General features: G+C 41.1%; 1 protein-coding gene across 1 annotated transcript in view; it reads right to left on the reverse strand.

The window, feature by feature from the left end:
• LOC126428259 (putative GTP-binding protein 6) overlaps positions 1–15426 on the reverse strand; it is a 42680-nt gene extending 27254 nt beyond the window's left edge. Inside the window, exons 1-3 of the mRNA XM_050090171.1 lie at positions 14678–15426; positions 7068–7229; positions 2789–2950 (exon numbers count right to left, since the gene is read on the reverse strand). Of these exons, the coding sequence (XP_049946128.1) occupies positions 2789–2950; positions 7068–7229; positions 14678–15403 (1050 nt within the window). The 5' untranslated portion in view covers positions 15404–15426. The remainder of the gene's footprint in view (positions 1–2788; positions 2951–7067; positions 7230–14677) is intronic.
• Between the last annotated feature and the right edge of the window lie 968 nt (positions 15427–16394).

A 16394-nucleotide genomic window follows, 5' to 3' on the forward strand; every position in this document is an offset into this window, starting at 1 on the left:
ACCCCAGGAGCAACAGTGTCCCTAATTTGCTGGGAAGTGGCGATGCGGTCCCCTACGGCACTGCGTAGGATCCTACGGTCTTGGCGTGCATCCGTGCTTCGCTGCGGTCCGGTCCCAGGTCGACGGGCACGTGCACCTTCCGCCGACCACTGGCGACAACATCGATGTACTGTGGAGACCTCACGCCCCACGTGTTGAGCAATTCGGCGGTACGTCCACCCGGCCTCCCGCATGCCCACTATACGCCCTCGCTCAAAGTCCGTCAACTGCACATACGGTTCACGTCCACGCTGTCGCGGCATGCTACCAGTGTTAAAGACTGCGATGGAGCTCCGTATGCCACGGCAAACTGGCTGACACTGACGGCGGCGGTGCACAAATGCTGCGCAGCTAGCGCCATTCGACAGCCAACACCGCGGTTCCTGGTGTGTCCGCTGTGCCGTGCGTGTGATCATTGCTTGTACAGCCCTCTCGCAGTGTCCAGAGCAAGTATGGTGGGTCTGACACACCGGTGTCAATGTGTTCTTTTTTCTATTTCCAGGAGTGTAAAATGCTCTAAAGTCAACACGAATAGGGCTAATTACTGAACTCTCACAGAGTGTGAAAACAACAATAAGCTTAAGAAGTGTCATTACTGAGTCAGTGTTTTTGCCTTTACTTATTGAGTTGCCCTCATATTTTTCAATATTACAGTTGATGAAAACTGCTGCTCAAGTAATAAGCCACAGCAATTCGTTATTATACCTTAATGAAAATTGTGAATGTTTTGCCACACTCTTATTTTTATTGCCACAAAATGTTGGAGTTACTGCTGCTGCAATCTGCACAAACAGGATAGATAGTACTCCACCATTCTTCTGCAACATCGATTGTTGTGTCTGTAATACCGTACCTCCCCTGGATGTCAGATAATGCAGTTTGTTTAGTTTAATGGTTTTAAAAATAGAATTTTATATGCAAAGGGTGTCCCTGGAGGAATGGTCACTATTGAGGGATATGACAGGAACAGTCATCAGAGACAAAAAAATCTAGTAAACATGGGCTCTAAAATGCATACCTTATGAGCTATTAGCACTTCCTCACCTTCAACACTATGAAACAAATCTCTTCTACCACAGATTCTCTGATTTCAATATTTTGGGAGGGGTAGTGTGAGCCAAAACAAGGAAAAAAAAGTCTGGTAAACATGGGATCTAAAATGAACACCTCAAGAACTATGAGCACTTGTTCAGTAGAGAGATAGTTTTCACACACGCAAAGAGGAACAAGTGATCGAGGCTCTTAACGCATTTAGAGCCCATTTTCACTTTTAACAAATGAAAGAAGAGAAACAGAAAATGACTGACTGCAGTCTTATCGAGGTGGATGTGAATTGAGAAGTACACTCACGATTTTTACAAGTTTTTTATTCACTGCTTGGTGTGTTCTTAAAATGGTTATGTTGCCTACATTATTTTGAGATACCATATAGCACTCTCTCAGTCCAACACAATTTGCCCATAGCCAGTACAGTGGCATAAAAGAAAAGAAGAAGATTCAAAAGAGGTTATAATATTAGATTGGAAAATGTTTAAAGGATGTTCCGAGCTTTGCAACTTAACATAGATTGACAAAATATTAGCAACTAAAATTAAATTTTGAATATAATGACAGTGAATTTATGGGGAATTAAGTTTGTTACTCAGTACCTCCTCTATGTAGTAACAATCTATCCTATTTCATACTGATATTCCAATCCACATATTCCACTACTGGATCAACAAAAAATTTTATTTCATGAAGCTAATAGCCAAAAATACTACACATAAATAAATAAAGTTGCTACTCACCACATAACTGAGATGCTTAGTCGCAACTAGGCACATCTGCCTATCTGCGACTCAGCATTTCCGCTATATGGTGGGTAGCAGCTTTCCTTTTCATAATATTGTTACATTCCATTCTAGAGTTTCCATTGTTTAACACATAAATAAGTAATAAAAAGGCCGAGAAATAAATAAGAAAGTCACAACAAAGATATGTCCAATGGGGAGAATAAAAATACACAACTTACATATTTTAATTTACTTTAGAATCAAACTGAATATAACTGTAGAAGTAATTGCAGTGGGAATTTGTACTCTTCAATGACTGAAATGGTGTAGCCAAACAATGTATTTCAGATAATGTTGGGCACAGAACTGAGGAAGATATTGTGAGCGAATGCAACAGCAGAAATTACTGAATTGCAGTTCTGCTAATATCAGTTAATGTATTAATTTGTAGAATTGTAATAATATAATAAACAGCGAAACTGAATTATTTTGTGTGTGAGGTGAGTAACAAACATATGGTTTTGACATAAAAAAATAAGTAAGATGATCGAACAGGTAAATAAAATAATTGGACTGTAGCAATAATGACCATGGTCAGTTGACAAGAGACGTTACCAGCTAAGGTCAACAGTACGACGATTTCCCATAAAGAATTAACACTCTCACGAAAAGAATCAGCCTTGAAGGTATACGGTATGTTGGTAGAAAATGTTCACAATAAGTGATAGTACAAGATCCAATTAAAAAATCAGGGAACGCAAACTAGGTTTAGAGAAAAATTTGGCGGTGACAACTTAACCTTTTGGCACATGGGTGGAGTACAGTAACCGTTTGCAAAAATCTGTCTCTACAAGTTTTGTGAATGGCAAGAAGAGCAAGGCAAAAAATTCTCCATGTGGAGTACGGTGCAAAACTGAGAATAAAATGAGATGTAATACCAGATGTCATGAATGTGTAACCTGCAGCTAGCCTACCTTTATGAGAGATGTTTTGCCAGCATTCGTGTAGCCCACAACGGCGACCACGGGTATGCCGTGCTTCTGCCGGTTGCTGCGCAGCAGCTGCCTCTGCGAGCGGAGGCTCTCCAGGGCGCGCTGAAGCTTACGTTCCCGACCAGACAGGATCCGCCGTCTCAGCTGTAACGACCAGTACAAAGTGTTCACTAATTCTCCATACACGTTTTGAAAATTTTGCTTGTCTGTAACATGTAACATTTTGGAATGCTTCCATTTCAGAAGCAACACTCCACCTATAGCAATATGATTTCTTTAAAAACATGCATGATGAATTATGTGCGAGAGCTATCTAGAAAGTAATAGACATTTTGGTCTAGTGTGGCAGTGGACGGAGCAACAGCCACCATTTTGGTGCTATAACGTGCCTACACTCAGTATGCAACCAGTGGTGTTTCTGCTACTTTGTTTTGTTTGATGTATTAATATTATACCGCAATAGACAATCCCACCACTTGTGAGGCGTGTTCTGTGATTAGGTTTCTGTTGGCAAAAAACTGCAAACCAATTGAAATTTGTCAAACACTGACAAAGTTAAGGCAGGTGATACAAAACAAGCATCGCAGAAAACTTATCGTAAAAGTTTTATTTTTTTTTTTTCCATGACAATGCCCATGCAACCACGGCCATTTGTATCCAAGAGCTCCTATGCGGTTTTGGATGGGAGGTGTTTGATCATACACTATACAATGAGTGACTACCACCTCTTCCCACCACTAAAGACAGGGCTCACTACACAACACTTTGATACTGATGTCAACCCGCTTGCTGGTATAAACCAGTGGTTGCAATTACAGATGGCAGATTTCTATAAAGATGGTATTGAAAAGCTTGTGCCAAAGTATGAAAAGTGCCTCAAAATGTCTGTTACTTTCTGGCTAGCCCTTGTATTTGAGAGCCCAGTCAACTGTTTATTTTATAACACTGTAGATATTGGTACCATGGCCAATGGCAAGCATACCCGGGTTCAGAGACAATTCCAACTGGAGATGTGAACCTTTTCCACTCCAATGGAGAGTGGCAGTCGACTCTGATGCCAAGCCTCATTTGACATGATTTTTCATAGCTCTCACATGCTCCATTCTCAAATGCGACTGTACTAGGCACCAATGCTGCATAGCAATGCCATCTGGTGTTGAACAGTAGCAGTGGTGTTGAGAGAAAAGTTGTAATTATGGCATTCAAGTTCATAGGCGAAAAATGGCTAGTTCTTCACGCACAGTTTATTCTAAGGAAGAGACTGAAGAGGTTTTAGAGCAATGTCTAACTGAAAATGAGAGTGACCCTGAGTTTAATGATGACAGTGATTCACTTTTAAACAATTTGAATGACATGACAATGCAAACAGTCCACCCTGAAGAGTCTCAAAAAAATATCACCCAATGAAAATTTTTGTATTGTAAGACTAGTAGGCGCGAGTCCGGGATAAGCCATTTTGACGAAAAATAAATTTCCAAATTTTTAAAAACTAAGATTGGCGTGTACCCTTTTTTTTAGTGTTTTTGAAGATGAACAACTTTTTTGCATTGCAAATAGTATTTACTATTATTTTATAGCATTGTAAACATTGCTTGTCCTATAGCTCAATGTATAAGAACTTTAACTTTGCTGCCTTAATCTCAGACTGCTGATGTCATCAACCGCTAAATGTACACTTAGAACCATGGGCTCAAAGATGCAACAAATGGATAAAAATTTATAAAAATTCGAAAACATAGTGCCGCACTACCCGCCGAGTACCTAGCGAGTCGGTGATGCAACCCGCCCGACTTGGCTTGGCGCCAGGCCGGCGCACCGGCAGACGCGCGCTTCTAGTAGGACTACAGAGTGCGCGTCCGGGATAAACCACTCCTGCTGGTGCCTGCAAAGTCTAAGTCCGTTATCAGCACGTTACATCACCAAGGTCACTCGTCTTCTATATAAGCGAGCAGTGCACACCTGCGGAACCATTCTGCTGTGAGCTCTATCTGCAACAGCATTGAAGCACTATGCCTCGTCGACGTCTGTATCATCAACACCGCCACCACATGCCTGTCTACAAACCTATTATTAGCCTCGAAAATAAACTAGATGGAAATGGAACTGCAGAAGCGATCGCGCAGTTCCAGACTGAAGCGCTAGAACCACTCGGCCACAATGTCAGCATGGGCTCTTGAGCAATAAAGTTTTGTGACCATTGCTATTGCGCATATGAAGGTGTATCACCGTGTAGCACAGAAGCTGAGCCATAGAAAGGGACAACAAAAAGACTGTCAGAAAAGTTAGCTTTTGGCCAACAAGGTCTTTGTCAAAAATAGACAATGCGCACACACACACACACACACACACACACACACACACACACACACACACACACAAATGACCAAAGTCTCTGGCAACATTATCCCCACAGGTCTAGCATAAGACCTAATAGAAAATCAGATGCTGTTAAGTTGGCTTTATTGACGTTAGCTAATCTATTCACTAGTCAGGTTAAAGACTGTGTTGTTACATGTTAAAAAGGAAAGCGTAACATGTAGAGGAACATTAGTTACAAACTTTGGTAGCTGCGATGACATTTGCATTTTGACCAATTCTGGACTACTGGCTGAGGCACAATGAGCCACGAGTTAAGTTTTCAATGGGAACACAGCTAACATAATTGGTGGACACAGCTTGTGAAGCCTGTCTTTAACAACTGATTCCAAACCACATGACTTTACTCGTGATGACACAACACCAAGTCTTTGGTTTATTCTGGTGCATCTCGACTCTTGACAGAAACCACTGCACATCCGCTGGAGCTTTCAGTCTCGGCTTGGCAGGTAGCTGCAAAAGAGCTCCTGTCAGCTACCACCAACAAGTGGGAAATTCATGCAGTTATGTGGTTTTTGAGTGCAAAAGGCGTTAAACTGATCAACAGTTTACGGAAGTGTACAGAGAGTTGTGTATGTATGTCAACAATGTCCACAAGTGGTGTAGGGAGTTTGCACATGGTTGTACTGAAATTCATGACGAGGGAAGATGCAGGAGACTGCCAATTCATGAAGAGACAATCGCAAGGGTTGAACAAATCGTGCTCCGAGATCAGTGCATCACTGTCAACGAGCTAGCTCTACAATTTTGTTCTCGAGGTTTCTCAATGTACCTCTCCCTGGACTTTGACTGAAGTTCTGAAATTTCAGAAGATGTGTGCACGATGGGTCCCAAGAATGCTGACAGAAGACCACACATGACAAAGTGTTGAAACTTCCCACCAATTTCTTCAACTCTGAGACAACGCTTTGGATTCAATAGTCACGGGTTATGAAACCTGGGCTTTCACCTTCACACTTGAGACCAAACAACAGTCTCGTGAATGGTTGCAGGTCAAGTCGTGTCAACTCTGTTTTGGTATCAAAAGGCGTTATTGTTGGTCAGCTTATTGGTTCCTAGGACAACAATAAATTCAGACAGGTATTATCAGATGACAATGCTCCCCCCACATCATCCGTGAAACTGTGGGTCTTCTGCAACAGCTTGGACCGAACATCATCAGGCATCCACCCTGGAGTCTGGACTTAGCATCCAGTGACTACCATTTGTTTCCCAAGTGGAGAGAATACGTGGCTGGAAGCCACTTCAGTGACGATGAAGAGGTGAAATATGAGGTGCAATGCTACTTCAACAGCAAGATGGCAGGCTGGTATGACATGGGCATACAGAAACTGCTACAGGAACGCATCAATCAAAATGGTGATTATGCGGACAAACAGAAAAAATTGTCAAGCTTCCAAATTATGTGCAATTTATTGCAAATAAACATTTCTTTATATTTTTTTAAAAAACTTGGATCACTCTCTTACTATCCTCACGGAGGAATCAGCTGGAGAAGTCTCTCTCAAACCTTGTACACCAATAATCTCAATCAATTTACCATTAATTTTAAGTGACTTCAGTTCCCAATCACAATTTTGTTTGCAATAACAATGAACAACCCTTAATGTCAGGGAGAGGGATAAGTGGACAGAGAGCAGTGGGGATGAGATAGACAGAGAGGGGAAATGATGTGAGGCACAGAGAGGGCGAGGAGGATGAGAGGGACAAAGAGAGGGGGACAAGGAGGTAGGTGAGAGTGGGAGGGACAGGGGAGGGGGAAGGGAAAGAGTTTAGGGTATATATCCAATTCCCAGAAATATTTAGCAGTTGTGAAGCATTGATGGGTTTGCTACTTAACCTACAAAGAGCATGCACGAACTATTATTGTGGCCACTTTGCTTACTTCTAGGTAAGTTTCGCCTGGTCCACCAACAGATGCTGACGCCCCTTGGGGCCGAGAGGCAGCCGTCTCGTGGATGCCTCTCAGGCGTGACCACAGGTACGGGACCTCCGCCATTGCAACCTGCAGCTTTGCCTCCTTCGTACGAGCATGTTCGCGGAATATCTGAAACATTTTCAAAATTACAGTATTATGTACAGTCTCTATAAAATATGTTGCAGCTAACAAGGGCAATTATATATGAAGTTATTACTTTACTACTCTTCAGAAGAGGTATCAGGTAGCAACAATATTATTTGGTTCTGCAGTTTCTCTCTGTGTATTAGTCGATCAAACAGTCCACGAGTATACTGTCAGTCCACAATCTCCAGCATGCCTAACACTTTGACAATTAGGCACGTCACCATTATCAGCTGCATTTGCAAACTGACCTCCTGTGAGCACATATCCAATGTATACCCTCTATCTTCATGGTCTGCTCCACATAATGTACAGACCCAAAAATGTGTGTCAGAGGCCAAAGAGGTGATGCACCAGAGACACCCGACAGGATACCTTGCCTGTGGGAGTATGGATGTAAGCAATCTGTGCACTTTGTCACTGTTTGCTGTCTTCTCTTTAACAGAGCTCATGCTGGTCCCCAACTATTGCTGGGCCTATAGCTGCATTCCTGGTCAATAAGACTGTCTTTGATGCACATTTTGATGGCCCTTCTAACAATGTTGTCCCACTGCCTGCAACCACCGACTTGTTACGACATATTAGTCAAATGTGTTGCTGGTGTTCTCAGCAGTGATCTTCGATGGTCGCATTGTTTGTCCACTATGTGGTGCCACAGTTGCATGAAATCTGGTACACCCCAGCCTTCCATTAACCAAAATAATCTTTTACACTGCCCAATAATGCAAATGTTTTATTGGGCAGACACAACGTCCAGTGCGGCCCCCCCGGGAAGAGGGTTGCAGTTGGGGGAAGCAGGGGATACATGTCAGCCACTTGGCCCCAGGAAGTCTGTTCACCAGAGCACCTGATGGTGGTAATATGCCTGATCACCAAAATATTGTGCTCACTGAATATTATTAATCTGCAGCACACCCGTAGACTGCCCAATCAACATCATTATTACCTCCACAATGAGATTTTCACTCTGCAGTGGAGTGTGTGGTGATATGAAACTTCCTGGCAGATTAAAACTGTGTTAAGTTTGGAAGGTAGGAGACGAGGTACTGGCAGAAGTAAAGCTGTGAGGACAGGGCGTGAGTCGTGCCTGGGTAGCTCAGTTGGTAGAGCACTTGCCGGCGAAAGGCAAAGGTCCTGAGTTCGAGTCTCGGTCTGGCACACAGTTTTAATCTGCCAGGAAGTTTCATCATTACTACCTGTTTACTTGATATCAAAATCTACTGGTTTCCTTGTTGACCAATGTTAATCATAATGGCACATCTCTGTGGAAGGCAACAACAAGGAAGAAAGATTAGAGACACTCTTTGGGGAAGATCCATAATCGTTGCTAAAATTTTTCATGCTGAATAAATTTGCTCCAGTTGTAGTTGACAATTCCTTTATTTGAGTAAAATCATTCACATGACCCGAATATCAAGATGAAAATCCCATGTTCAGGTACTGAAAAAAATAAGGGAAACTAAGAGGAATACCATAGATAATTAATTCACATTAAGAGGATAAATACAAATGTGAATATCATGTCATATCTTTATTGTGTGCGGAAAATTGTACCAGTCATATAAAAAATCTAGCAAATTTATAAAATAGCATGTGAGATCCCAGGTGGATAAAGCGTGAAAAAGTTCTCCGAGTCAACCAGTACCACATCAGGTAAATTGGGCCTAAAAACAAACTGTATATATCAGCAAATAAATACTGACTGCCAGCCTAATGTAACTTAGGAACCAACTGTGGATGACCAGACATGTGGCATAGGCTGAAGACAGTAAAATGAAGGCATAAATGCCATTGAATGCCAATTTGTGGATCTCAAAATTGGCTAACCATGTAATTGCCCAGCCTGCAAAACATTGTGTACATCCAGCATGACTGGGGAACAGACTGCCACGCAGTAAGACACCTCAGTACACACCTCAGAGTGGCCACTGCCAGAACTAAGGCTGAGGTCATGAGGGACATCCAAAGAAACCAAAGCTAACAACATTGCTGCAGCCCCACATTTTCTCCCAAATGTCATCCCATATTAATAATGCTAAAACCATATTAATATGTGAATGGCATTAACTGAGATAGGACTCATATAGGGCTAACAATAAAAGAAAGTAACACTGAAGCAGATTTATTCACCATGAAAAACCCATATTAGAGATTAATGTCTCGTCGACAATGAGGTCATTAGGGATGGAACTATGGACCCTGCCGTTGGTGGGGAGGCTTGCGTGCCTCAGCGATACAGATAGCCGTACCTTAGGTGCAACCACAACGGAGGGGTATCTGTTGAGAGTCCAGACAAACGTGTGGTTCATGAAGAGGGGCAGCAGCCTTTTCAGTAGTTGCAGGGGCAACAGTCTGGATGATTGACTGATCTGGCCTTGTAACACTAACCAAAACGGCCTTGCTGTGCTGGTACTGCGAAAAAATGATGATGGCATCCTCTTGGGTAAAATATTCCAGAGGTAAAATAGTCCCCCATTCGGATCTCCGGGCGGGGACTACTCAAGAGGACGTCGTTATCAGGAGAAAGAAAACTGGCAATCTACGGATTGGAGCGTGGAATGTCAGATCCCTTAATCGGGCAGGTAGGTTGGAAAATTTAAAAAGGGAAATGGATAGGTTAAAGTTAGATATAGTGGGAATTAGTGAAGTTCGTTGGCAGGAGGAACAAGACTTTTGGTCAGGCGAATACAGGGTTATAAATACAAAGTCAAATAGGGGTAATCCAGGAGTAGGTTTAATAATGAATAAAAAAATAGGAATGCGGGTAAGCTACTACAAACACCTTAGTGAATGCATTATTGTGGCCAAGATAGACACGAAGCCCACGCTTACTACAGTAGTACAAGTTTACATGCCAACTAGCTCTGCAGATGACAAAGAAATTGAAGAAATGTATGATGAAATAAAAGAAATTATTCAGATAGTGAAGGGAGACGAAAATTTAATAGTCACGGGTGACTGGAATTCGGCAGTAGGAAAAGGGAGAGAAGGAAATGTAATAGGTGAATATGGATTGGGGGTAAGAAATGAAAGAGGAAGCCGCCTGGTAGAATTTTGCACAGAGCACAACTTAATCATAGCCAACACTTGGTTCAAGAATCATAAAAGAAGGTTGTATACATGGAAGAACCCCGGAGATACTGACAGGTTTCAGATAGATTATATAATGGTAAGACAGAGATTTAGGAACCAGGTTTTAAATTGTAAGACATTTCCAGGGGCAGATGTGGACTCTGACCACAATCTATTGGTTATGAACTGTAGATTAAAACTGAAGAAACTGCAAAAAGGTGGGAATTTAAGGAGATGGGACCTGGATACACTGAAAGAACCAGAGGTTGTACAGAGTTTCAGGGAGAGCATAAGGGAACAATTGACAGGAATGGGGGAAGGAAATACAGTAGAAGAAGAATGGGTAGCTCTGAGGGATGAAGTAGTGAAGGCAGCAGAGGATCAAATAGGTAAAAAGACGAGGGCTAATAGAAATCCTTGAGTAACAGAAGAAATATTGAATTTAATTGATGAAAGGAGAAAATATAAAAATGCAGCAAATGAAGCAGGCAAAAAGGAATACAGACGTCTCAAAAATGAGATTGAGAGGAGGTGCAAAATGGTTAATCAGGGATGGCTAGAGGACACATGTAAGGATGTAGAGTCTTATCTCACTAGAGGTAAGGTAGATACTGCCTACAGGAAAATTAAAGAGACCTTTGGAGAAAAGAGAACCACTTGTATGAATATCAAGAGCTCAGCTGGCAACCCAGTTCTAAGCAAAGAAAGGAAAGCAGTAAAGTCGAAGGAGTATATAGAGGGTCTATACAAGGGTGATGTATTTGAAGACAATATTATGGAAATGGAAGAGGATGAAGATGAAATGGGAGATATGATACTGCGTGAAGAGTTTGACAGAGCACTGAAAGACCTGAGCCGAAACAAGGCCCCGGGAGTAGATAACATCCCATTAGAACTACTGAAAGCCTTGGGAGAGCGAGTCCTAACAACACTCGACCATCTGGTGAGCAAGATGTATGAGACAGGCGAAATACCCTCAGACTTCAAGAAGAATATAATAATTCCAATCCCAAAGAAAGCAGGTGTTGACAGATGTGAAAATTACCGAACTATCAGTTTAATAAGTCACAGCTGCAAAATACTAACGCGAATTCTTTACAGACGAATGGAAAAACTAGTAGAAGCCGACCTCGGGGAAGATCAGTTTGGATTCCATAGAAATATTGGAACACGTGAGGCAATACTGACCCTACGACTTATCTTGGAAGCTAGATTAAGGAAAGGCAAACCTACGTTTCTAGCATTTGTAGACATAGAGAAAGCTTTTGACAATGCTGACTGGAATACTCTCTTTCAGATTCTGAAGGTGGCAGGGGTAAAATACAGGGAACGAAAGGCTATTTACAATTTGTACAGAAACCAAATGGCAGTTACAAGAGTTGAGGGCCATGAAAGGGAACCAGTGGTTGGCAAGGGAGTGAGACAGGGTTGTAGCCTCTCCCCGATGTTATTCAATCCGTATATTGAGCAAGCAGTGAAGGAAACAAAATTAAAATTCGGAGTAGGTATTAAAATCCATAGAGAAGAAATAAAAACCTTGAGGTTCGCCGATGACATTGTAATTCTGTCAGAGACACCAAAGGACTTGGAAGAGCAGTTGAACGGAATGGATAGTGTCTTGAAAGGAGGATATAAGATGAACGTCATCAGAAGCAAAACGAGGATAATGGAATGTAGTCGAATTAAGTCGGGAGATGCTGAGGGTATTAGATTAGGAACTGAGACACTTAAAGTAGTAAAGGAGTTTTGGTATTTGGGGAGCAAAATAACTGATGATGGTCAAAGTAGAGAGGATATAAAATGTAGACTGGCAATGGCAAGGAAAGCGTTTCTGAAAAAGATAAATTTGTTAACATCGAGTATCGATTTAAGTGTCAGGAAGTCATTTCTGAAAGTATTTGTATCGAGTGTAGCCATGTATGGAAGTGAAACATGGACAATAAATAGTTTGGACAAGAAGAGAATAGAAGCTTTCGAAATGTGGTGCTACAGAAGAATGCTGAAGATTAGATGGGTAGATCACATAACTAATGAGGAGGTATTGAATAGGATTGGGGAGAATAGAAGTCTGTGGCACAACTTGACTAGAAGAAGGGATCGATTGGTAGGACATGTTCTGAGGCATCAAGGGATCACCAATTTAGTATTGGAGGGCAGCGTGGAGGGTAAAAATCGTAGAGGGAGACCAAGAGATGAATAAACCAAGCAGATTCAAAAGGATGTAGGTTGCAGTAGGTAATGGGAGATGATGAAGCTTGCACAGGATAGAGTAGCATGGAGAGCTGCATCAAACCAGTCTCAGAACTGAAGACCACAACAACAACAGGGATGGAGAGCAAGCTCAGGGCTGGAAATGAAATTGGTTGTTGCCTTAGAAATGGTCATAAGAGATGGATCACCAACGCAGATTAGGGACACAAATTGCTCATGTCCTTTGGAAAGGAATCACCCTCATATTTGCATTACGCGATTTAGAGAACCAAGGAGAACCTAAATCTTGACAGCTACGCAGTATTAGCCTGCAAAAGAAGTGCACAACTGCATCTACATAGTAATACATAATGTTGACTTCTTTCACATCCTTTAAGTCCTTTCCTGGTATGTTTCAATATTATCACAAACTGTAACAGAAGCAAGGAAAACCAACTTTAGGCCTAAAGTCCACTCTAATTTTGGTGGACAATAACCTGACAAGATTTTTCTCATTTCTTCTATACCGAAATGAAGTGACTAGGACCCGTATGTTACGAAATCAGTAAATCACTACTCACTACAAGTACTGATAAATGAAAGTCCAGTACGCCAGTACATTAATTTTGAACAAAACCAGAGGCCCTGTATGCAGCCAAAACATTCTCCATCACCAACCATGGCCCAATTGGTAGAATTGAAAGGCCAGAGATCAAAGAAAATAAGATACCAAGAAAAATCGGGTCTAGTGCAGCAGGGAATACAACCCGTCGGCTTTGGACAATGACGTCACAAGTCGCCAGATAGCAGTTTACCATTTTCGCTTTTGCTGTTATGTTTCAGTTTCGTTTTTTTACTGATTGCTTAATAAAGTGGATCTGTTTATTCTATCTCGTGAGATTTTTTTTTTTAAGCCAAAAAACACTTATCAGCCACTGAAGGGAGCTACAACACTAAGAAGAATCGCTTCTCGATTGGCGACTTGTGACATCAATGTCCAAAGCCGACGGGTTGTATCCCCTGCTGCACTAGTCCCGAAAAATCCACAACAACAAACTAATTCACTTAAAAAATGAAGGCCTACAGAAAAACTCTCAGACCTAATGATGAAATAAAAGAATTCTTTTTTTAAAGACACATCATCAGAATGAACTCAAACAGGTTAACAATAAAAGCTATTTCCACATGAAAAAACCAACAAATCAGTTTAAGGAAAAAGAGAAGCACTTAACTCCAAATCACAGAAAATATACGATTTAAAACAATTAAAAACAAGAAAGAGGGTTCCCAGTCAAAATTAAAACCAAACAACAGTCCAAATCTCCAAAGAAGAAAGAAAAGCAAGATCAGGATGAACGAAATAATATACTGCGCTCATAGAAAGGCATGTAACATTTACAAATTGATTGATCTAAAGTACCCCAAAGCACGATGAAACAAAAAAATGAAGAAAAATAATACATACGCTCAAATTCCTGTAATGAAATCACAGACGTCATACACAGCAAAACATGCTCAAAATAAAAAAGTACCAACATCAAAATAAAATAAACTTTTTGAGGCTACTTCAGAAAAGAATTTTACATCAATGCCAAGCTACAGTACTTTCCCCTGTCAGGACAAATATATTGTTTGCAAATTCTTAAATTGCTTACATCATATAACTGACTTTAGGTTGTATAGTGTTTCTGCAACACACGCTGTACAATAAAATCGTTTGGCATTACAGATTTGACAATGTCTCATATATTTATGGTAGGCAATGAAAACTTCGTAACTCCTTTTTGTTAAATTGTACAGGATAAGCAAAAATGGTTTCTTAAAAACAATATAAAGTGATACAGATAAAGTTCCTACATATGTAACTGTATAGTAGAGGCCTAGTTATTGACAGATTGGATAAATCCATCACTTTGAAATCTCTCTCTCATAATGGAGTAACTGGTTAATGGCATTAGAAGGTTCTGCCTAACATCATTACACATGTAACAGAATTTTAAAATTTCAAGACACCACAGGGAAAGCATTGAGACTAAAGAGTTATTTAATGTTCAGTTAGGAAACATCAATGTAACGCTGTTCAAAACACAGCAATGATGTAAAGATACTTTCAGACCCTGTTTCTTGAAATCTGATTGGTAATATATGCCCAAGTGTATTCTCATACTAACCTGGATAACAACTGTGTACCTATCAAAAACTGGAACGCCGAAGTGGTCTTCAAGTTCTTTGTGCTGAATTCCTTTCAATATGTTTGTACTGATGAAGACACCTGTTACCTTCTTATCCTTCCGAATTCGTTGTTGCAGCCTCTCCAAATTGCCTTTGCCAAAAAAGGTTTTCTTATCGAAATTTTTCAACGAAATAATCTCTGTGTCCACAACTGTCCATCTGCGCAAGGTTCTGACAAGTGCTACAGCCTCTTCCAACTGCAGTTCTGGAGTCGTAATTAATTTCTTCGATGGACCCCATTTAATATATGGTTGAATAACAAGTAGCTGGTGCCCCATTTCTGCTGTGCGCATAAATCTATTATATAATTCCTGATATTCTTCTTCCCTGGTATCATCCTCGAAATCTGAATCGAATGTGAGTCTGTCACCCAATCTATTCTTTGAAGAAAAATGCATCCCAGCAAATCTATTACACGACGGTAATGCGACACCTCCGAAAAACGCAAACCTCGATACGCAAAAGGCCTTACTACATTTATCATCCACACACCGTAAAGTTTCATTATGTTTGTTAAAATAACATAAGGCACTATTCGAGTGATAAACGTTTCTAGTGAGCAACCTTAAGCTGAAATTATCGACAAGAAGGCGACTACCACAACCTGAGGCTGCACCCAGTGTTCGCTGCACCCAAGACACTGCCATTTTTCTTTTGATCTTCATCCAATGTTTCAGAAACGATTTACAGTTCTGCAGCTTTCAGATACGTGTGTTTATCTTCGGCGGCCATCCAGGCCGCCTGGCAAGCTTTGGTCCTATCACTCGTGACTTTATAGGAGACGCCGGTAGCCAGTACGCTGGATACAAGTATGACAGCGTTTCTGCTATAGGGCAAGCGTTTCTGTAGAAGCGTCTGGCCGATATACGAAGCCGAGAATGTCAATGCAAATCCAGCCAGCCCTGTTAGCAGCGCTCGTGACATACAGTCCATATAGGACGAGAAACCCGGATGTTTTTCCTTCTGCTGCTCTTTCAATTTCTTGATATCGTTCATTATGATGGTACACACTCCACAAGTAACTCACAGATACAAGTTGACATACTGAACCATAGCCGCCAACAGTGCAACGCTGATATTTTGACTGATAAATATATAAACTTACACGCAGCTCCAAGATCAAATTAATTAAGCCACTACAATTTAACTCTCTTTAAGTCACTCGAAAAAGTCAATGAGAATGAAAATGAACCTTTAAACATAACTATAAATGCATCGTCACTTTGCCAACGTTGGTAACAACGTCAGAGATCTAAGACCGACGCCTTGCAAACCAGAGGGTAATTTACAAACCAGCGACTTCCGCACTGCGTCAAAACAGACGGGTAAAAACAGATGCCTTACTGTTTTTCCCAATTCTAATTGTGTGTCGCTAGGCCAAACGAGTAACCATATTTACAAAAAATTTCCCTTTTAATTTTGATGAATAACACTACACACATTGTAACAAAAATGTGCGGCATAAATTGCACGATACATTCCTTACACATTGTCGAAGAAATGTGTAATATGAAAATGGGTGTGGAAATGCTTTGTTTCCATGTTACAACTCATTTCCTCCAACTCAATAATAATGGGAAACACACACGAACAGAGCGCACCAGCATACCACGCACAACTTTTTCTCACAGGAGATGTTCAATTGCCCTCCGTGGG

This window comes from Schistocerca serialis, chromosome 12 (assembly GCF_023864345.2).
Source record: "Schistocerca serialis cubense isolate TAMUIC-IGC-003099 chromosome 12, iqSchSeri2.2, whole genome shotgun sequence".
Lineage (NCBI taxonomy): Eukaryota > Metazoa > Arthropoda > Insecta > Orthoptera > Acrididae > Schistocerca > Schistocerca serialis.